At 45.5% G+C, this 24,099-nt stretch overlaps 1 protein-coding gene across 7 annotated transcripts in view; it reads right to left on the bottom strand.

The window, feature by feature from the left end:
• The window catches only part of LOC118310584 (rho GTPase-activating protein 12), a 46,044-nt gene that overhangs the window by 16,581 nt on the left and 5,364 nt on the right, over positions 1-24,099 (bottom strand). For all 7 annotated transcript variants that reach the window (XM_035633629.2, XM_035633628.2, XM_035633631.2 and 4 more), the window contains exon 2: positions 20,214-20,981. In XM_035633629.2, the coding sequence (XP_035489522.2) occupies positions 20,214-20,906 (693 nt within the window). In that variant the 5' untranslated portion in view covers positions 20,907-20,981. The remainder of the gene's footprint in view (positions 1-20,213; positions 20,982-24,099) is intronic.

The raw sequence follows: 24,099 nt of genomic DNA, 5'->3' as shown, positions 1-24,099 counted from the left end.
CAGAGACACGCGCCTCTAAAAATGTCCTGTATAATATACTCAAGAGTTTATTCAGCTATAAATATAAGATCAGACGTGTGAGAAGCGCACGCACACACACACACACACACACACACACACACACACACACACACACACACACACACACACACACACACACACACACACACACACACACACACACACACACACACACACACACACACACACACACACACACACACACACACACACACACACACACACACACACACACACACACACACACACACACACCATCCGAGGCCCCACAGAGCAGCAGAGGCAGAATGTTTAATCCTCTAATTCCACCTACCTGACCGGTCGCAGCTAGTGACGCTAATTCTCCAACGCCGCGGTTGGTTAGAGGCTGAAGGGGTCCGCTAAGGATAGCTGACATTGTGTGTGTGTGTGTGTGTGTCTAGGTGATTATGTAATTATGTAAGAGTGTCGCAGGGGGAAAGGTGTGGTCACCGCTCAGGACACATAAGGCAAATGGGATGTGACTTGCAGGACGATGCCGTCTGTGGCTTTTCCCTTTTCGACTTGGGGGATTCAACGTCAGTGCACAAACATTGAGCTATAAAAGCCTGTTGCCAGGAAGAAGAACATTTTTTTTTTTTAACTGCCAGAGAGAAGAAAATGTTTCGCAAAGCTCAAAATGAAAGAATTCAAAAAATCGGAATCGTCTCCTTCACAATAGAAAAAAAAAAGGGGCCGCGAGACCCAGACGAGAGAGGCCGAGCGGCTGCGGCCTGCCCTGTGGTTGTTGATCCCTCGGGAGGCGAACGTCCGACCACATCACCGCAGGCTTTTCAGACAACATCTAAATCACCAGTGACGGATGTTTACGTGGAGACGCCCGTTATCTTAATCCAGCTCCCGTTGAGCCGACGCGGCTGAGCGGGAATGGAGATGTGAAGCAAAGATACGGAGACCGGAGGAATCAACATCCTCCTGCAGGTGAATGACGTCCAGCTCTCTGGATCGGTTGATGACGCCCAACACCACGCGTATCTAAATACTATAGAGTCGTGCAGAGAGTATTTTTATTTATTTATGAAGTGTCAAAGCTAAGGGCTGAAATTACACTTTGTGAGAGCAGCAGTGTGTGTGTGTGTGTGCGTGTGTGTGTGTGTGTGTGTGTGTGTGTGCGTGCGTGTGCGTGTGTGTGTGTGTGGTACCTCTGCAGCAGACAGGGCGAGCTCAGTTCATTACCCCATTCAGAAGCGCATAACGAGAACACAGCCTGATTTTTTTCCACTGGACAGCGTTGTTTTCCAACCAGACACTGACTTCTTATGCAGGCCCCAACTGTTTTTTTTTTTTTTTTCAAAACCCATCAGATTCTGTGTTCTGGAAATTCACTCAGAATTATCCACTTCATTCGGAGGGGGAAAATCACTGGAAACTATGGAATATGGAACCTGTGTGAAATGGATCATCTACAGTTGCTAGCCGTAGACTGTAAATAAAGATGGACAACGCAGTTCTTCTTCCTCCAACTGTACGGAAATGAAGCCAAAATATCTCGGAAATACGGACGCTGCCATTTTCATGCCGATACCCGCGCTCGACCAATCACTGGTTAGTCTCAGCTGTCAATCACGAGGTTTAACATCGTTTTTTACAGCATCACATAACTACATAGAAAGAAAAGTATCGAAAAAAGGAACACTTAAGAACCTCCTTCAGAGGACCGCAACAGCTGAACCAAAATGAAACGGGCTGAACTACAGAGGATTTCCTATTTGCTGTCACCTAATAACGGAGCTGCACAATGAACGTGGGCAACTGAACGCAATGAATCCCGAGACGGATTAAGCCGAGAAGGATGGGATCCACCCGCTGGAACCTTCGTTGCTCTCGGAATGGAAGGACACATTTGTCGGCTGCGTTCGAAGGAGCCCTCGAAACGCGACAGCCGAGTCGCGCCGACCGTGGACTTACAGATTTGATCATAAGTGTCGTTTGCCAACACGAGTGAAAATTCTTATCTCGCAAAATTTACAGTTCCCCAGCTACAAATGCAAAGTCAATTTAAACTCAACGACCTACACCCTGACCCAACAATTGGTGATTCATCCAGCCGAACTCAACCAGATTAGTGACCAAGACAAATTGGACTAAAGCTACTTTAATTCTACAAATCTTAATTGGCTACTGGGAGAGTTTCTCATCTTGTCAGATCACATTACAACGGACACAGCTTCTCTGTTGGGCGGCCGGGCCCAGCTGGGGCCGCTGAATGACTTAAGACCAACCACAGAGGGAGGGAGGGAGGGTGTAGGAACAGGACTGAGTATTATTCCTTCAAACACAGACACAGTGGCTTTAAGGCCATCGGCCCCCAATGTGTTTGATGTTCAGTCATGGACATAAACGAGGCTGTATGCCCATTAAGCACAAGAGACGAGGACACAACACAAGCCGCGATGCTAAGCTCAGCCCCAGTGTGGCTGACAGGAGATGGAAGGAGACTCAGCGGGGGTAGAGTGATTATCTAAGTCGACTTTATTCATCCCAAAAATACCCCGGTGCCCCGGGTGAGGCCACTGGACTGGAACAGAGTCTGTCGGGGCGCGTCTTCAGACACGTTGTGTAAAATGCTCGTCTCAGTGCCGGTTATTATTGGAAAACTATCTCGTAAGACGCAAGGGAAATCTGTGACTCATCTGTGAGTTACACTAGAACTTAGACATAATTCACTGAACGTGTACAACAACTGAACAGTTTCTATTTTCACTATAACGTAATTGGCACCAAATTACGTGGGTCTTTCCAAGAAATTGCCACCTGTAAATTAAATGATAGTTAAAACTATTGAACAATAGAGGAAAGAGTCTGCTACGGGCAGGATCTCCAGAGCTCCAATAAGCAAAACTGTGAAACAAAAATGTCCGGACAACGCTTAGCAACAAACATAAAGTCTCGTATCTTCGGGTCGTCGCCCACAACCGTTTCTTTCCACGTCTGGACTCGTATGGAAAGCGTCATTCTTTTTTGCCCAGATGCATTAATTGTGGCCGTGAGGTCAACAGTGTGGTTGAGAGAACAAAATGATCTAAAAGAACAACAACGACAACATGGGAGACAATCTGAAATAAAAAAAATCTATTAAAAAAAAAAAATTATAAGGTTGAACAAACAATGGAAAAAACATCCTGCATTCAAGGCAAAGACGTAACAGTGGACCTCACACACGAGTGGGCAGTGGAAGAAGGGTGAGTCACGAGCGAGACGTGACACAAGGGTCCTTTTCTAGTCACGACACGAATCAAATGGAGCAACACAGGAAATCAAGGGATTCATCTAAGTGAGAAGGAAATATTGCCTAAGAGGGAGAGCATTATGTTCTTCACGAGCACTAACCCTGATGGCATATTGGATTGAAAGTTTCAAAGTTTTAAAAAGTATTTCTTCGTCTTCTTCAGCTGGTATTCATTTTTCATGCTCAGCAGCCCAAAGTAAACTTTGCCGCCAAACATTAGAGAGGCCAGTGCAGCTCTGGCCTGATTGGGTTAACTAGGTTACCGGCCTCCGCCATCTGTATGGGACATTCGCACAGATGGACCCAAACCCGACGTTCAATATCATTTCAAAAAAATGTCATGTTCATGTTCTGACCCGTCTCTGCGCACCTGAAAGAATGTGGTGCAGAGGGAGAGAAGAAAAAGACCTCCTCCAGCTAAACAGAAGAGGCCACGTGTCCAAGACTCCTCACAGACGCATGCCTCGACAGCGCACCTCTTTATGGAGGAGGAGGAGGTGGAGGAGGGCGAGTAAAAGGCAGGCATGAGGAAGACAGAGGCAGGACGATAGACCCCCCCCCCCCCCCGGCTAAGGATGATCCTTCAGTGAGACATGTCAGGACTTCTCCTGTCAAACACTGACACGGAACTCACCAGTGAGTTTAAATGTTAAGATGAGAATTTATTTAACTCCAGTGTTTAAGGGAGTGAGACATCGTCCCTGAAAGACGACTGAACTGAACCTGAGATGTTTTATGTCCCGGTATTATTGTAACCAGGACTCAGTGTCGATGATGATAATGAGGTGATTACTAGAACAGCAAATGTTTGCTCTGTCACAAAATACTAATGCCACAACAATTAATTGAATAGCAATCGACTACTAAATTAATCTGCAACTATTTTGATAATCGATTCATTTTAACAGGGAAAAAATTCTCTGATTTCAGCTTCTTAAATGTGAATATTTTCTTGTTTCTTTGCTCCTCAGTGACAGTGAACTGAATATCTTTGGTGTGTACAAAACATCATCTTGGGGTTTGGGGAAACACGATGGACATTTTCCACCATTTTATGGCGCAAACAACTAATCCATTAACCAAGAAAATAATGGTTGGTTGCAAGCCTGACAACATACACATTGATTGCAGTTACATGAGGTGCTATTTTATATACCGAAGCATGAAAATTATATGATTAAGAGAATCGATTAATCCAAAATGTTCATGGAAAACTTCTGCACAAAGCTCCGATCAGTCCTTTCATCCAGCTCTGATCACGGCGGCTCAATAACATTTGGTCGTACTGAGGAGCTATTGTGGCTAACGACATGTGAAGCAGGGTGATGCTGCCGCTGCTACATACAGTGTGTTCATACAGACGACACCTGGTTAAGTAACAGAACAAATGTGGAGAGTAAAGGGAAAGATGGGAAAAAGGGAGTGACGCAAATCCGGCATTAGGTCCTGATTCTGATTAGGCACAAACGGAGACTGACAGGTTTCAGACATGTTCCAACCTGAACCGGAAAGAAGTGGGAATATGCACGAGGAAGCACTCGAGGGGCACTGAGGTCGAAGTGGCACCGAGTTTAAGACGATGGTATGAAGCTGCGCTCAGTCTGCAGCAGCGTCGTGGACGATTTTAACCACCGACAATCGGAGGAGAAATCCGACGTTGGGCCCAGATTATCAGGTAGCGTGAGGACATTAACAGAACCGTTGTTAAACCTCGCCCGAGAATCATCGGGGCCTCTCGGATAATCAACAAACATGTTTGGTATTTAGGATTTTAAAAAATCTGGACGGTTGCGTCGGCACTTTCCGAGCGTAAAATAATGAGAGACGAGACCTATTCAGAAAACCAGTGGCATTCACTGGACCTGAACCTGTATTTCTGGTCTCGGAAAAGCAAACGAACAAAGGTGAGCATCGTGTCTCACGGAGGCTTCACAGCAAAATCTGAAACAAGGCGCCAAAAAAAAACCTGCTCACGTCGAACCAGTTCAACAAGACAATAGGGGGCTCGCTGACCTTTCTTTGTGGCATTTCAGTTACACATATTATTAAGTTGTAAATGATCAGAAGGCAGGAAGAGGATGAAGAGGAGGAGGGAGACCCGGCAAGTCTCCTGAAAAATAATCTACTAATCTAATCTAAAATGGAATTATCCCACAGGGGCACAGTCCAAACAGGAAGTTAAGGAGCTTTTTATCCTGCGGGAGAGGAGTTGACATTAAAACCAAGGAGAGACGATCGTGAGCAGACAATTCCCCCGGCAGGACTGTGATCTCCGCTCTTCTCTTGTTCCTCCTGAAGCGCTTCAGTCGACCGCGTCGCAGATTTCTTCACAGATCACCCCGATGTGTTCTCGGGGTTCCGTCAGCAGGCCCGCGGACGTTCATGGCGGCGCAGTGCTGACAACTGGGTTTGAACTTGCCGGTAGGGCTGAACGATTAATTGCATTCGCGATAATATCGCGATATGATAAAACGCGATTTTCCGAACCGCAAGGGACGCGATTACGCGGGTCACGTGATACGCGAGCGAGTGGAGCCCTCGGTTCCAAGAACAAGCATCAGTCCACGCTGCACTAACCTGCTGCGCAATGGCCTCAAGCTCGCTTTCCCCAATCCGTTCAGTCCTACTTGCCGGTGCGCAAAAGTTAAAAGGTTAGAACTGCGAGACGCCACCATTAATTCAGAGGGAGAATACTTTGGCCTTTACATGTCCCAGTTGGGCAATTTATGATTAAATAAATAAGGAGGCCTTGATCTACGGAGAAGCTGTTGAGTCGGTCTCATCTCGAATACATCAAAGCCAAGAAAGGGCTCTGAACGTTTGTTCGGATGTTTAAAGCAGTAAAGTGAGGTTCAATCTTTTCACAGGTATTGTTATCCAAACAGCCTCGGCAGCTTGAACTTGTCACCAACAATTTGCCTTGGACCCATTCATTTTGTGGTGGATACCATACGACAGATTGAGATTGATCAGCTCCTTGGCTTTTCACCCGGAAATAAACTGGCCATGATGAAGAAGCACGTGCACAAATGTGAAGTATTTGCAGATAAGTAGCGATAACGTGCCCGAGAAGATGGACAAGCAGTTCCGCTTTTATTCAACATGGACACGATTCAATCGCAAATATGATTTTCTCCAGGACCTGGAAAAGACCAAATAATTACGAATGGACAGTCGTGTCCACGAAGAACAAACTAACTTGGGAACAAAGTATTAATTTTGTTATCTATGATAAATGTTCTTTAAAACACTTTTTTTTTGGTATATTCTCAACCGTTGTCCACTTTATTAGGTACACATGTACAACTTAATGCAATACGATTCCGCCTCAACGTCCACTTGTAATGTTCTTTCTCTGACACTCTGGTTGCACTGGACTGTGTTCCACTGACGTGTGTTTCCAACACTCTGACTCCCTCAAGTTGGTAAATGTGAAGGACAAAAAGCACAACTTCACTTAATCTACCCACTTGCAACAATGTCGAGGAAAACTCAACATTATGAACTTCGTGAAAGATTGAAGTTGACTCAGGCTGGTTTGGACTTCATTAGAACGTGAAGCTACACCTAGTTGAAGGCATTAGTTGTGTGTTGATATCTTCTACCTTTTCCTTTTAAAACAAGGTTCTGAACCTAAAATGATCAGTATCAGGGGGTCATCTTTGTCCATGCTAACCCTCGTGAAAGGGCATATCAGGTGACCGTTGGTTCTCGTACACTGGGCCTCTCAATTTTGCCCATCCTGTGTGGATGTAGCCTAACTCTTGGCATAGCGATATCGCCTTACTCAACCCAGGCAGCAGGACCGTGTGCACATGAGCTCCGATGACGAGGTTTATACATAAACACAGGTTTATCTCCAACGGTTCATTGACGAAGAAAACTGAGATACAGAGGCTTCCGTCAGCCGCGTGCAGCACTAGAGCTTAGGCTTAAGCATCATGGATCATCTCGTCACAGATCCCGCGACCAGTTAATATCACCACCATTCACCCACTGTTGTCTTTATCCCGTGACCCCTGTCCTGTGTAATTACAACACCACTCCGACAACAAGCGGCCCGGGGGCCGATACGATAGCGTGGAGAAGAAAAAAACTCATCTACTCAAGATGCAGTGACCCACTGACATCACTCGAACTTGTGACGTCTATAGGAAAACCCACTGTGGGCTCTGTGGAGAAAGTCGGTCTGTGTAATTGAAGACTACACCAGACGGAACGCACATTGAAACCAACAAAATGTAAGAACTAAACTACTTCCCGCGTTCGGAAGGTTCTGGGACAACGACTGTAAAGTGCAGCTTTTCAAATCAAAGAGTATTTCGGAGACGCAGAAAAAAAAAAGATTTAAAAAATACAAGACCATGTGTCAAAAAGCAAGGAAGCAAAAAAATCGGAGGCAGTGCAAATAAAAATCTGACGTCAGATTCACGCTTGGAAAAACTGTAGAACAATCAAGAGATTTGTCGACAAAAGCAAGAATGGAGGTGTGATTTCTGTGCCAGAGCCAGATGACAAAAATGACCACACACACACACACACACACACACACACACACACACACACACACACACACACACACACACACACACACACACACACACACACACACACACACACACACACACACACACACACACACACACACACACACACACACACACACACACACACACACACACACACACACACACACACACACACACACACACACACACACACACACAAAACCACAGACTATAATATAAGAATTGACGCAGCTGGACAGAAAATGTGAATTTTTTAATTTTAAGCTTAAAGTGACGTCAACTCTTCTTATCTGAATGATCAAATTAAATCAAATTCCTGAACTTTCCCCCCCCCCACCGCAACTGGGCAAGAACACAACGTGAGGGAGCTGTGCTTTTCTTTTCAAAAGAGGCATGTCACAAGAATCAGATCATAACTGGACTAAAACATGTGCAGCTCGTCTCCCGAGTTAATCATCTCTGACTCTGAACTTCCTTGGGGGCAAAGTGCACACGGCGGCGGCGACAGTTCCTTTTCCACTGGAAAGTGAGAAACTACAGAGCGCGCCGTCATCAGCGAGACCAGCATGAGTTCACATGGGCAGGGCCGCAAGCAAAACCCTTCATTTCTGCCGGACCGGGAGATTACAGGGTGGAGGCGAGCCTCCGTCACTTAGCGGCTGCTCGGATATTGCGTGGTGGTTTTGTAAGAGGGGGCTGATCTCAGTTCACGAAGAGGAGACTCCCGAGCAGCTGCGATAACACAGGAGCTCTTCTCGTGAATTAAGAACTGAGAATCTGATTGTTTCTTTAGACGCTCGTGTTGGAAAATTGTACTCGGTTTTTTTTTTGCGGGCAAGTAACAAGGGAGGAAAAGGGGTTTGTCAGACTTTGCTGTTAATATTGTGTCAGTGGAAGACTAATAATAATAAAAAAATAATAATCAGAGATGTTCCCATAAAGATACCAGGATCGGAAATGCCGGGTCAGGGAATCCGCAAATCTATGTTTAGAATAAATTATAGGGCTGCAAGTTACGATTATTTTCCTGACGATTATTTTCTTGATTAATCGGTTAGTTGTATGGTTCATAAAATGGCGAAAAATGTTGATCGTGTTTCACAAACCACCAACATGATGTTTTGTTTCAGTTCACTGTCACAGAGGAGCAAAGAAACCAGAAAATATTCACATTTAAGAAGCTGAAATCAGAGAATTTTGACCTTCTTTTCCCATAAAAACTACTCGATTAATCGATTGTCAAAATAGTTGACGATTAATTGAGTAGAATTGTTAGTTAAACAATTAACTATGCAGCTCTAATAATTTATATTACTTTCACGGTGATTAAGCTCCAATTTCCTTTTCCTGAAAATCACTTCTTCGCTGGTAAGTTCTGTTTTTTTATGTTGCACTGTTTTATGTAAAGCCCGGGTATCAGAACATCTCTCAATAAAAATAATAATAAGTACAATTTCAAAACACTTTGCCAGAGGTAAACCAAGAGTAAAGTTGTCACTGAGTTCCGATGACTACGGAAAAAGCACTTCTCTGTAGGACGATGTCAGCAGTGATTCGAGCAGGGAAAAAACAAAAGCTATCATCTGAAATAATACAAACAAATATGACAGAATATTCTGTCGTGTCCCGTCTGCCGCTGCACCTCCTCCCTCTCCTCTCCTCTCTCTCTCTCTGTCCCATCAGTCTCTGCTGCCCACGAGCTCGTCTCACCAGCCAGCTGTCCAAACAAATGTTATGTAGCCGGCGCTTATGTAATGAAGCGCGGCGGGGGCGCTTGGCGCGTCCTCCGCGCTATATCCTGTCCCATTCCATCATCGGTTCAAACGTCCCGGGACACGACTGAGCCTCCTCATGTCTGGTCCTTCTGGGCTGCTGATTTTATGGATTTAGTGTGTGTGTGTGTGTGTGTGTGTGTGTGTGTGTGTGTGTGTGTGTGTGTGTGTGTGTGTGTGTGTGTGTGTGTGTGTGTGTGTGTGTGTGTGTGTGTGTGTGTGTGTGTGTGTGCGTGCGCGCGGGGGGGGGGAACAGTAGCAGAGGCTTCGACGATCAATGTTATGGATCTTTTCTGAGCGCTCGCGCTGAACGGATGGATGAGAAACACATGTCCGCCCCTGAGCAAAAGCTGCAAGATCAGCTACTCTCTCTCTGTGTGTGTGTGTGTGTGTGTGTGTGTGTGTGTGTGTGTGTGTGCGTCAGAGACACAAATACAGAGATGAGAAAGAATAGTCACATAAGCTCTGAGGTGCGTGTTTGACCGAAAGCTCCTGTAAATAACTTCCGTGCTTTAACAAACGCTGGGGTGAAACGATATCAGTGAAACATACATGAAAAATGTACACCATCGACTAATCGTACGATACGTGAATATGAAATCCAATAATTTCTATTGGCCTCAATAACAGCCATTGTGTCAGAAGAACGACAATGTTGACAAACAGTTCAGCAAAGTCTCGCTGCTTCTGTCCTCTCGTCTGTTCTCGTCGTTGGTGTCAGAAAATATATATTTCGGAGAAATTTTTCTTCAATATTGGATAACATTTCTCTCAGCAGCCGCAACACAAATCGTGTAGGACTCGTGCACGCGCAACGTCCAAGCTCGCATGATTCGGTACACAAAAAAAAGATAATATTGTTTATCGCATTAATTTACGGGACAATACGTCGTGCGACAAAAAGAAGTTATGGTGACACAAACACTGAACGCAACACTGCCTGCTGGCATGCGTGCATCATCTGTGGCGAGGCAAAGCGCTGAGAAGCTCAACTGTTACGAGTTGGATTTTGTTTCGAAATATTTACAGGCATCAGTCGCTGCAGCGATTTAGTCTTATACCACAGAATACAACAAACTGAGGGTTGTGCTGACTCGGCAAAAAATAAAATAAAACTACAAAATGCTCACGCGGCCGCGCGGGCACGTCAGCTCCCCTGAAGTTTGACCGTTTCTGTGCTTCTGATAAAAGGAAGCCGCCTTACCGTCTCGCCCTCGTCTGGGTACATGCTGTCCTGTGGCCGAGGTGCCGCTGCAGTGGAATTAGTCTCGGAGGCGGCAGCAGCAGCAGCAGCAGCAGCCGGCGGCGGCACCGGCGATGATGATGATGATGATGATGATGATGATGATGATGCAGAGGAGCACAGCCGCCTCTGTCTGCTCATTCACAAACTCTCTCCCTGACTGACATGTCACCGTGGCGACGCAGATAACGTCACTCTGGGACCACGCACGCACGCGCACACAGACACGCACACACTGTGACTCTTATGCACTCACTTACATAAACACAGAGAGAGAGAGAGAGAGAGGGGGGGAGCGCAGAGCTCAGTGATGCTCGCTCGCCCCGAGCTGCCACAGAGAATACAGCTTGACCCGCTCTCCTCTAATGCCACTGTGCACATCACACAGCACAGGACGCCCTTGCTGACATAATAACACACACACACACACGCACGCACGCACGCACGCACGCACGCACGCACGCACGCACGCACGCACGCACGCACGCACGCATACACACGCACGCACACACAATTGCAGATTAAAAAAAGCTTCCATTAAGTGAGGACCAGACACACACTTCTCTTCTTTGTCTCCGGTCGAAGAAGTCATACAGCACAAAGTTACGATTTACACTTGGATTATCCTGGATTATAATGAGCATGGGGATATTTGTCATACTACTGCCAGCTGTGGGCGAGTCCCACGCATGTCCGTGTCCTGCAGCGCTGGAAGTTCACGCCACACTATGTCGTTCTCCAATCGAGTTCGACTTTTCTGTATTCGTGTTCAAACTGAAGATCGTCACACCTCTGACACAACTCCCGCACTTGCGTTCAAATGCAGACGTGCTCCGAGTGGAGCGCCACGCGACGGGTACACAACACCTCTGGGTGTTTGGTAACAAAAAAAGAAAAACGTTAGACAGCTGTTGTTCAGCGATACGTGGTGGGGATTAGTGATGCACCAATCTGTTACACTGGACCTGATTGAGAGCATCACGCGGTGGCCACGATGTAAACCCATCCACAACAAATATAGTCTTTGTCAGTTTCATTAAAACAATTAAAAAAATACAATAAATCCCTGTTATTTATTCAGCAACAGTGAACAGCTGATTAAGTTTTGAGCACCAGCAATTTTCTGGCGTCTTGCTTAAAAGATAACTGCAATGAAGTACGAGATTTTTACTGTTTAGAAACCAGAAAATGGAGTTAGGTGGAATTTGAGAAAAACAAAGCATCTGTGGATCGCTGGAAGATATAGACTGTAAAATCTTTATGAAAAGACAACAAGTGCACGCTACAATACATTGTGTGCTCAAGTCTGTTCATGTTAATATTCACGTTTGAAAATCGCACTATAGGTTCAAGCACAACGATACCGACCCGAGATGAAATCTGTCCATTGTCACGTCATTTTTGCCAAAACAGTTATAAGTGACTCTTCCTGTGAAACGCTGAGTTTGTATTTGGGAGTAGTCATAAGCTTTAGGCAATAATGAATGTCTCCACCGTATTTTTGCAGCAATGTGACGAAAGCACCATGATTGCAGAAGGTGCTCGACTCACTGGACGAACCAAAAACAAACATCTGCCCATGTTCACACTTTATCTGCAAACTGTTTTCCACGTGGGAGATATTGCAGTATTAAAAAACACATTGCCCAAAACGCAGTGTAATGTCTAAAAATGTCTGTAATATTGTGGTATTTGCAGGTTCAAGGAGGCCTGTTGCCGTGTTGCAGGGAGTTTAAAGTTGCAGGGCTGCAGCACAAAACAGGCGATGAAGCTGCAACACAGCCGGGAAGAGGAGCACGTGAATGTTAAACAAGGGCAGAAGAAAAAAGAGGGGGGAGGGGGAGGAGGGAGTGATGAAGAAAGACACAACGTGAGGGTGTCAAACTCGGCCTTGCCCCTGCTGTTGTTGCACAACAGCTCAACACACTGCAAAGGAGTGGGTCAGCTGCCAGACTGCCTGAAGCTGTGTGTGTGTGTGTGTGTGTGTGTGTGTGTGTGTGTGTGTGTGCGTGCGTGCGTGCGTGCGTGCGTATCCCAGGTTGAGAACAGTACTATAAGCCCCTGAGGGGTGCTTCATGGCGTTGGTGATGAGCACACAAGCCGACACGACCACAGACTGCGGCGCTCCGCCGGGACGCGAACTGACTGAACTGCTGTTCGCCGACGGTGATTTTCCTGAAAGGAGACATCTGGGAAGTGGTTTTGAGGCTTAGATCCCTGAAATACATCCGAATTCAATCCACGGCGCAATATGTGCACCGAAGATGTCGTCTTCATTAATTGCTGCGGCGGCATTTCAAGGAACATTAACAAGAGACGTTAAAGAGAGGATTAGGACTTTTTTTTTTTTTTTTTGAAGCTACAGTGTGTTATATTTAGAAGAACTTGAAATTTCATATATTGTCCATAACTACGTATGTGTTCATAAATGTATATCAAAATGTTTTGTCGTCAACTCTGAATGAGTTAAATATAGTTACATGAAGTGGACCCGACCTCCGTCATGTTGAATATGGTTGTTGTACAAAACGGTTGTGTTCGCGTTGAATTTTTTAAGCGCTGCCGGAAACTATAAATGGAATGGGCGGTGCGCCACCATAAAGTGTCCCCTGTCGGTCGCTCAGTTGGTTGCAGTTTTGCAACTTTATCACCAGATGCCGACAGATAATTACAAAAATTGCGCACTGGGGCTTTAAATGTATCTGGAAATATGTTGGTAATTATCTCATGTCCAAAAAATGTTTGTTCCAGCTTCTCAAAAAAAACAAAACAGTTTCAAATCTCCACATGTATTTGTCTTACGGTGCGTTCAAACCAAACGTGAAGTTTGGTCATAGGATCATTCATGTTTAAGTAAACACAACCCGCGAATATGCGCCCGTTCTCTTTCGGAGAATGCGGATGTGAATGACTTTTTACTCAAGTTCAAATATTTCACCTCGAGCGAGCGAAGAGAACGGCACAAACTTTGCATCCTCTCAAAATTTCGCATCATTTCCTAATTCAAGTCTTTTTTTACGTTGACCCTGAACGCACCATTACAGGAGGGTGCACTGATTTGATGCTGTGCAAAAACGTGGCCGTGTGATTTTGAAACTCGAGTTGGGGCCTTGTCTTTTTCATCGGGCATTGTCTGACATTTCATGTACCAGGAAAATTATTTTTAGCTGCAACCCTAAACAGTGTGTCATTGTGCCGACAATCACAGTCGTCCGATTGACCGAGATGTGAGAGAAACGGGCTCGTGACAGAAGGGCTCCCGTTTGAAATCCACAAACAATGTGGCAGGAAACATGACGCAGTGAGATAAGATGGAGAAAAAAAAGAACGAATATAAATATAAACACAGAACTGTGGTTATAATAAAAAAAAAAACTATTCCAGGACAGCAGGAGCAGAAAGTCTGGTTAAGTGTGTTAATCGCTTATTTAATTTCAGTGCTCGCTCCCCTTCTGTCAACATCAGATTAGCCGCGAGCGGAAAGCGCTTCACTCCAGTAACCAACAGTCGGAGCAAGACGCCAACGTGTAATTGGCGTTAATGTTAAAAATTTCATTATCCACAGCAATTAATTCACGCTTCATCAAAATTCTTCATAAATCTAAGCCTATGATCCTCGGGAAAATATTTTTGGTCTGCTCATGTGCGAGTCGCTGAAAAACTGCACAGACGAGGAGGCTGCGTGGGTGTGTGTGTGTGTGTGGAGAGCGACTGCATTAATAAGTGACTTATTTCATGTGCTTACCGATGCACGTTGACATGCGTGGCTGCGCTCAATCCCTTTAATGCACAACAAGGTGTGACGGTGCGAGGGAGCGCACGTGTCAACCCCGACTTCCTGCCGCTGCGAGAAATCACACAAGCGCTTCCCTCCATCAGGCGTCCGAGCCGAGAGTCCATCCGGAGGGTTTTTTTTTGTTGTTGTTGTTGTTTTATAACTGTCGCGGAGAACTACGGGAGCCTGCAGGGTCCAGTTGACAATCAAACGTGTTTGCAGGTACAGAGACGGAGGTGAAGTCTCAGGCGTCAGGCCCCGTTCGGACCCGGCGTTAAACTGCGGCGAGAGAGATCCGATCACGAGTCTTCAGAAAGAGATTACAAGGCTTACGATTACATAGCGAGAGACAAAGTCAGGATTCAACTGCCAGGAGTTGATATTTCAGGATGACATTAACATTTTTTTGTTCATTTTTCCCCCTTGTCCCCACTTATCACTTGGTACAGGTCCAAAAAGAAATTAGGGACGTTTCGAATTTCGATACCAGTATCAGAAATCAAACACCGCGTCGAGCATCGCGAGTACACAAATGAATGTATCGATCTGACACCACGTCTTCAGCAGCTTCACCCCGATGAACGTCTTCTTCGCGGCTCCAAAACATCAGTTGCGCCGCGCTGCCGCTGGCGAATTCTGATTTCAGAGCGGCGAAGGAAAGAAGTGATTTCCGGTAGTGTTAGGGTCCCACAAGATTTCACGCTAGTACAAACAGCGACGTGTTGTTGTTTTACACTTTTACTGTGACCCAGATACAGAAAAAATATTAATTTTTTTTATTTGTCTAAACTGTGGCTGCGCGTGAAGAGTTTTTTAAAGAATTTGTTTGAAGAATTATTCTGTTTCGAAGCTGCCGTCGCTCCGTTTTTAAACTATTTCAGTTCTGCTTCATAACTTTAAAGGCCTTTTATTTTGATAAGCTGTGGCTGCACTTTAACAGCTATTTAAAGGAAGTGAGTTTTCCCAGATTTCTCCAGTTATGACAGTCATAACAAGATGATAAAATAAGTTAATTCTCTGTATGTATGTTTTTTTAAAGGGTTAAACCTGAGCCAGAACAAACAATAAAGATAGAGATCATCACTTCCATACAGGATTATTAAAAAACAGCTAATGAATTACGTTATGTAAGTTGTTGTTTTTTTTTTTTTTAAATGCACTGGTATCGGATCGTATTTGGCCCATAAGCAGAATCCAGGTATCGGAATCGGAACATCTCTATTAAACATAGAGCATATACAGTATGAAGCACACACTCAGTGGTGAGAGCGATGATGACGATGTCGAAGAGGCGAACGGATGAGGCGGTGCAGCGAAGCAACAAATTAGAACACACTGAGACCTTGACGACCATTATATTCGGTGGCTGGAGGGAAACATCTGCTCCGGTGGACACAGTGTCCAAACGGCCGCGGCCGGCGGCTTCGGGACGAACTGGAAGCGCCGGGCGACGTCTCGGCGGGTGACTCCCGACATTTTCTCACGAGGGATCAGCGGCTGCTGGGCTTATCCAGGACAACAACAGTGGAGTCCATTTCACTAACCCCCCGAGTGACACCTCCATAGTGTCACGGTGAAAGATCTGTCTCCAGAAAATGTCTGCTTACATTGGACAATCGGTGCGAACACTATTTAATAGTACACGTTCAGATGCAAGGACAGCTCCATGGACGGACTACGTGGGTTGAGCTTTGGATGCGGCGCGGGTATATGAGTAGGATTATTTTAATAAACACCTAACTTTTACCTTAAGAACCTGAGCAGACCTGAGCTGACCTACCAGCAGCTACACTTCACATGCGGTTATAAAGCCCCTTCTTACTTCGGAGAAGCAGCGGCAGACGGCATTAACGGCAGATCTTTGATCAGAAAACATGCTCTTCCCTGGGATTTTTGTTCTCGGGGTTTTTCTACGTCACTTCATTAAATAGAATTACTGAAAGGAAAGGAAGAAGAAAAACAAGCAAACAAACTCTCGGAACTCGGCTGACTCGCCAAAAGCGTCGACTCCCGCCTGAGACGCCTCGTTTGTTGAGAGGCTAATGCTCCAGCAGAGGAGGGCTGGAATAAATCTGGACTGTGCAGCACAGTTAATGAGTTATGAAATCGTACTCCGAAATTGGACTCCCTGGGTGCTCTGACCCCTCGCACTGTCGAAGACAACAAGACGGTTAAAAGTCGCGTGTCTTCAGTTCACCACAGTTGGATATCATGGAAAAGAATCTGCATAATTCCTGCTCACGCCAATTCCATTGGAGTCTTCCCGGTTGCAATTCTGGTGCGACGGGAACTAGCCTGCTGTAGCCAGACTAACACTCACATGCGTATTAGTCTAGGACCTATCGGTTCATTTTCAAATTTCGAGTTGCCAACGGGCGCGGGCGAATCGTGTGGCGTCTGTTGAGCGACGGGAAAAAACATGACGCGCGTGAGAAAAAACAAAATGCGCGCTCAGCGACGGGGGGAGAGGCGGAGACGGCGTGCTTTAGGAAGTCCCGACTCTCACCTGCGGGGCGTGTCATCGGCAGCCGCATGCCGCCAGGGCAGAGGACGGAGGAAAAACAATCAAGCGGCACGTTGAGGCCGGGGCAGTTTCACATCACCGCCGCCCACCGTCACGCTCACGAGAGCCGAGCGGGACTATAGAACCACCAGACCAAACAACGATGTGTTGACAGTTCTGTCATTTACACGTCCTTCCTGAAGCATACTGGACCGGGTGGGTGATGGAGGAACACCACATCATTCCTTTCACACCTGTAAGTTCGCACCGAGGCCTGAACCGAGGTTCGCGTCTTCGTCACAGTGGACACATTCGATACGGTTAGATGTGGTTTCACGATTTACGAAGCGCACTAAAGAATTTTGTCCTGTCGTCATCACCTACTGTACGTGGGCTGCGTCTGCCTGCGCTTGACATTGAATGGATTCGTAGACGAGCATCCGTCTGACGCCGGCGTGTTTTCAGTTCGGTGGGTAGCAGATCTTTCCATTTGAAGGGAGAACATTAATGAAACGGTTAAATTATTTTAATTTCGAGCGTGGGTTAGCTCAGTGAGTCGGCCATGGGTTCGACTCCGACCCTGGCCATTTGCTGAATGTCCTCCCCACTCCCTCCCCCTTTCCTGTAATTACTGTCAACTATCAATAAAAGCATAAAAATGCCCCCAAAAATATGTATAAAAAAAATTAAAAATCATCAACTGCGACGTACTCGACACTAGTTTGAATGCGCCAAATGAACATCCTTGCCCTTAATGCCATCTCAACTTCCCGCAATGGGTCCGAAAGTCCAAACTATCCCCAAAAATATTCACACTGCAAATGAACCAAAGCAATGGTTCACTTTGATCCGGACTGAGACCACTTCTTGAGGTCCGACTAAACGTTGGTTCCTCGTCATCATCAGTCCAAACATTTCAGATCATGAGAACAAGATTTCAAACGTCTAAAATAATGTCGGAGACACCGTTTGTTTGCTGTGATTACTGTACTACCAGTCCAATACAGATGACATATAGAACAGCGATTGTTGTCTTTATATCGAGGCCAGTGACATACTTCCTGTCGCCATGATGAAACAGTGCCTCGCTCATTAACTGGAGAAATCGGTGGGAGGTTAGAACCAGATTAGCCTCGTGACCAAAGGCATTTTCTATTTGTTGTGTGAACTTGTGGATCAAATGACTAACAGCATGAGAACAAAAGTATAAAAAATAATCACGCAGTGTTTAACTTGCAGACAAAGCTGGACTGCGTGTACACATAACCAACAAAAAAAAAAACAAGTTTGACAACTCTGACCTTTTTCCCTCCTGCCATTGACATGGCAAAAAGGAAGGAACACCATTGTGGGGGGACTGAATGGGCCTTTCAGAGAATACACAGCAGCAACTTTAAAACTGCACATGTTCGCTTTTAGATAACCTTCAACGGCCACAGAGCACTGGATCACGGCTACGTCACCGTGCGATTTATCAGTCTGAAATCGGATGACAACATACAAAAACATCTAACACTGCGGACTTTGTCTCAGGTGCACTGGGAAAGTCTCAAAGAAAAGATCAATGCCAGCCTGCATTTTAAGGAGTTCTCCGGTACGACTGTGAAAAGAGAAAGTGAATATATCAATATTTCTATTATTAATTACATTGACAAAGCATGCGAGTCCATTCCAGGGGTTCAGAATGTGTATCGAGCCTTCACTTTCTCCAACAAGTGTATTCATTTGTATATTTTAGTTATTATTTTATTATTAGTTCTACATGACTGCTCTTCTTCGCTATGCAACAGTGATATTTATGACATTCAGGCCCAAGTTACACAACCTGTAAAAGTCCTATTCAACACGTGTAACTTGAACACAACCTCGACTCCCATTCTCCCCCCCAGCAGCAGCATCACAGACCCCGGCTGCCATTTTTTCTCTCTGGCTTTTTGTTCAGCAGCAAACTGAAGCTAATGACTTCAGGAACAAACAACACCGCTGACCAGGCTCACGAGTCAAAGAGCTGCATTGGCTGCTGCTTTCAGCCTGAGAGCTGCAGGGACAGAGAGAACTGAGGAACAACAACAGTGGAGTCCATTTCACTAACCCCCCGAGTGACACCTCCATAGTGTCACGGTGAAAGATCTGTCTCCAGAAAATGTCTGCTTACATTGGACAATCGGTGCGAACATTGTTTAATAGTACACGTTCAGATGCAAAATAATCCCCACAACTTTGATGCAGATGCCATATTGGGTACTATAGATAGTCTGCAGGTCTATACAGACTACTATGGGGTGATAACGTAAGGTCAGTTTTTAATTTAACGCTTTATGGTGCTTTCAGATAGCCTGGCATAGACAGAAAATACTCAAATGCGTATAAGTCTGGGACCTCTCAGTTCGTTTCCGATTGTCCAAGAGGCGTTACCAACCGACGCAGACGAATCACGTGACGTCTGTAGAGCGACGCGAAAAAATATCAACAGACCAGAGCAGAGAGGAGACGTCCGTGAGGATGATTCCCACAATGTCTGTGAACCAGTGATGCCGTTTTTGTGGGGGGAGACATTGGAAAGATAACGGGTAGTTTCAGTCAAATGCTCGTTCGTCAGCGGCAGCCATCTTGGCGTCCGTCCGCGTAGTTGTATAAACCCCGCCCACTATCAGATAATCGCTTGTGATCGGACTGGCAAGTTTCCTGCCTGGGGGAAAATCACTCCTCAACGGAGGATCATCCAGACCGTATTCTGACAGCGAATTTAAATGAGCGCCAAGAATTTGTTTGGGTGGCAGTCTACGTTTTCAGACCAAATGCCTAGTGAATTTCTTAGCGTGGTGAGATTACACACAAAGTCAATGACGAAATTTGATTCATCTGCTCGAGTTTAAATATTTGGACTTGAGAGAAAAAAAATTTGTGTGATGCGACGTCGCGAAAGCAAATCTGCGAGAGTCAGATTCTCCGTATTTCAGTGACGTCTGATGTTGTATCATGTTTGGTCTGAGCGCACCATTAGTCTGCTGTGTGAATGAGCCACACAGAGAAACTGGTCTCAGAGCTCGTATCACATCTACGAAAACATTTGATGACCCCGTCAATCTGTGCCGGCCTTACCTGGAGATGTTCCGTGGAAGAGCTGCTCAGCTCGTCTCCAGACTCAGAGTCGTTGGCGGGCCGCTCCTCCTCTGCAGAGTCAAAGTGTTGAGTGCCGTCCACGTCCAGCGGGGCCCTGGCCATCTCCGGGGATCGAGCTCGGGAGCGGGGCAGAGAGCCTCCTCTGTGGGCGGGCTGGGGAACGCCGCCCTGCACGAGGATGTCGTGCAGAGCTCGGTCGTGGTCTGTGGGGCTGGCGGGGGCGTGGCGGTGGGTACTGTCCCTGCGCAGGCGGGGGGGGCTGAAGTGCCCCGAGGTGGCAGTTTGTGCGGAGGGCGAGCGCCGGTAGTTTGAGTCATGTCTGTGAAGGTTCTCGGCAGGCCGGTCCGGGAGTCCCAGATCCAGACTGGTTGGCTTTACCCAGAGCGCACCCCCACTCTGGGGTGGTGCGTTGCCGGCGGCAGCAGGAGGATGGGGGATGGGCTTCAGAGGCGGCATGAGGGCTTTGCGGACCTCTCGGACGTACTGGGCGGGCACGTAAAAAGCTTTACTCCCCTCCTCTTTCCTCACCTGCCACCAGTCCTCGTTGCTTTTCTTCACCAGCATGTAGCTTTCCCCCTGCCGGATGGTGATGAGGCGGTCCTTGGACTTGTACTCGTAGTCGTACTCCACCTCGATGTAGACCTGCCCCGGGGCAATGGGCAGCTCGGCCATGACGCCTCCGACTGGACCAGCAGGCAGCTCACCGCAAGAGGAAGAGGTTAATTAGCATTGGCTTCATGAGCAGACCTGAGGAAAAACAAACAAACAAACAGATAAACAGGAAGTAAAATACTTGTACTCTTGGAGGGTTGGGAGAAAAAACGATAAAGATAATTATCGCGATATAACTTTTCCTCGATAGAACACATCCAGACAGACACACATTTAAACCACAATTAACTTTGGTTCAAATATCATGATATCTTCACATCTCACAACCTTTAAGCTCAACAGAAATAGTGATTTGACTTTTATCGCGATATATATCGATATTGATTAATATGAAAATAATTATCGTGATAACATTTTTTTTCCATATCGCCCAGGCCTATCACTTAGTAAGTAAAATTAGATTTTTGCTCAGTTCTATTGTCATTTTATATTCCAGAATGGAGATATAATCAATGCCTTGGGTAAATTGGGGGTCTAGCGCTTTATGTACCATGTGACCGTTTCCTCTTGGAATCATGCTGAAGGCTTTTGTCTAAGTAAACATTAGGAAAAAAATCTGAAAACCCTCTTTCTTTTCCTGTCGTATAAATACCTGAGTGTTCACCGATCAGAACAAAATGAGTTAAGAGATTCAATCGGAAGAGTGTACAGTCCGCTCACAGATTAGAAGGAAGGGGGAAGATATTAATGTGACTCACATGTTTTTTTTATGGCGCTACTGTATATCTAGTGATTCTGATTCTAACTCCGCCCTTTCTCTCTCTCTCTCTCTCTCTCTCTGTGTGTTCCTGCCTGACACCAACTGAGGCATGTTGCTGCTGAGCGGCGAGATTAGTGAAATCACACACATTCCATCCTGCTGGAGTCAGATCACACACACACAAACACACACTCTCTCTCTCCCCCCCCCCCCCCCCCCCCCCCTCTGAGTGAGGTGAGGCCGCAACACACCTTGAGCAACCTGAACTTTGAAGTATGTCCTCCTTCAATGCTTCCTTCCCCTCAGATCGAAAAAGTGGAAGGGGACTTTGAGGGCAAACTCGACTGTTTGAGAGTAATAATCAAAAGGCCGGAGTGAAGAAATAATTGTTTATAGTGCGACGAGTTTCGCCGCGGGGCAGGAATGCGACACGATGAGGTGTTGTCCCACGGCGTCAGGGCCACATCTGTACATGTGCTGCACCGCTACTACTATTCGCTGGAGCTGAAGGTAGAAGAGAGAAGGCCGCGGCAGCAGTAGGACAATAAATATTGAATTCTCTAACGAGTTGAAGTTCACATCTTAATCTCGTATCTTGGCCTCTGCGGTGGACAAAGTCTTCCAGACATCTATGGCACGTTGAAATGCCCGTTGTTCTGCGAGTGGTTAGTACTTGCGAGTAAATTTGTCACTAGCTCTGAGATTGTTTGATTTTTTTTTAAAGAAACAAACAAACACAAAATTCTTGAAATATTGGAACGTAAATTTAAGTGACCCGAGGCCTGAAATTGGTGACCCTGCGCACAATGTACATGTAAGAAACCAGGAAGCTTAAACCTTTTAAGAGCCAGCTGATATGAGCCTTTGAATGTGCACGTACATTTACATATATTTGTCTTTTCGAAGTTCATGGTTTAACTTATTTATCGATTACATTTCTTTTTCCTAAAGGTTTGATAACGACATCTTAGGAATCATTGGCACACATTTATTTATATAAATGGAAAATAATAATAATATATATATATATATATTCATATATTGGCCGATGTATCGTTATCAGGAATGTTGTACTCCCAAAAATCCATATCGGTCTAGCTCTAATTTTAAGTGTTTATTCTTTTTGGTGTAATCGACCAAACAACATCTTATAGGTATAACAACTGGAAGACTAGTCAACAATTTAAATATATATATATATTTTCTTGTAGCCTTGAAAAACACACGAAGAAATGACATCTGAAACATTCCAATCATTACCGGGACCTTAACAACGTTTATACTCAGAGGTCCAATAACACGTGAGAGAACGCAGCCCCTATACCTCGTTGTAATAACAGTAGAAATAATGTGGTGTTGTACAGTAGTCCTTCTTATTTCCCACAGGCATCCAAAACAAAACAAGAACAACCGGCTCTGAGTACTTTTTTAGCTCCAGTGGGGCAAAAGAAAAAGAAAAAAAAACCCAGAGAGGGTTTTTTATGTCTGAGCCTGTGATCTGTGGGAAGTGGCAGGATATTACAATGTCTGGAGCAGTTGTCCAGCAGGATATTACACGGTCAGTCATAATGACACTCACAGTTTCAATCGCTCAAAGTCGTCGGCGAGTCACATCCGGTGGAAACTTTTTTTGCAACTTAGAAACTTTCGTTTGGGACTAATTCTTTCAGCTTTGACACATGGTCCATGATGACGTCTTTCATCAGGGTCACGCGTCTTTATCTTTCACAGCCTCATTGCTGCCAACTGGACGGGAAACAAACAATCCCGATGGATCCATTTACAACTAAGGCTGCAACTAACGATTACTTTCATAATCGATTCATCTGACGATTATTTTCTCGATCAATCGATGAGTCGTTTGGGCCATAAAATGTCTTAAAATTGTGAAAAATGTTGATTGTGTTTCCCGTACCCCAAGATGTTGTTTTGTTTTGTCCACTCACCAAAAGATATTCAGTTTACTGTCACAGACGAGCAAAGAAACCAGAAAATATTCACGTTTTAGGAGCTGAAATCAGAGAATTGACTTTTTATTTCATTAAACTACTTTCATAAAAGTACTTTCATAAAACTACACTCAACTGTTGCAGCTCTAAATAAATCCCTACATTAGTTTTTCCACATATCATTCAGCCCTAGGTGTTTTCCAGAAGCATATTTTTCCAGAAGTTTTTTTGACAGCCTCTTCTAAAAGGAGACATATTATGTTAATAACCAGGTTCATCATTTTAACTTTCACAGCCTCTTGTCTGAAACGCTTGGTTTTTAGCTCCTGTCTCTTTAAGGCCCCTCCCTCCCCCGATGGAAGCCCGGTGTGCTCTGATTGGTCAAGCGTTTCCAGCGCGTGTAGGAAGCGTCGGCCTCCGCTCTCGCTTTTCACCTGGTTTGATTTGCCAGACTTAGCCTCATGCACTCCGTGATATCACGACGTTATGGAAGTATCGAACTGTAAAAAAAAGCATAATATGTCTCCTTTAACATAGTTACATA

Source organism: Scophthalmus maximus, chromosome 5 (assembly GCF_022379125.1).
Source record: "Scophthalmus maximus strain ysfricsl-2021 chromosome 5, ASM2237912v1, whole genome shotgun sequence".
Classification (NCBI taxonomy): domain Eukaryota; kingdom Metazoa; phylum Chordata; class Actinopteri; order Pleuronectiformes; family Scophthalmidae; genus Scophthalmus; species Scophthalmus maximus.
The sequence above is the reverse complement of the archived record's forward strand: the minus strand, read 5'-3'. Positions and strand labels throughout refer to the sequence as shown.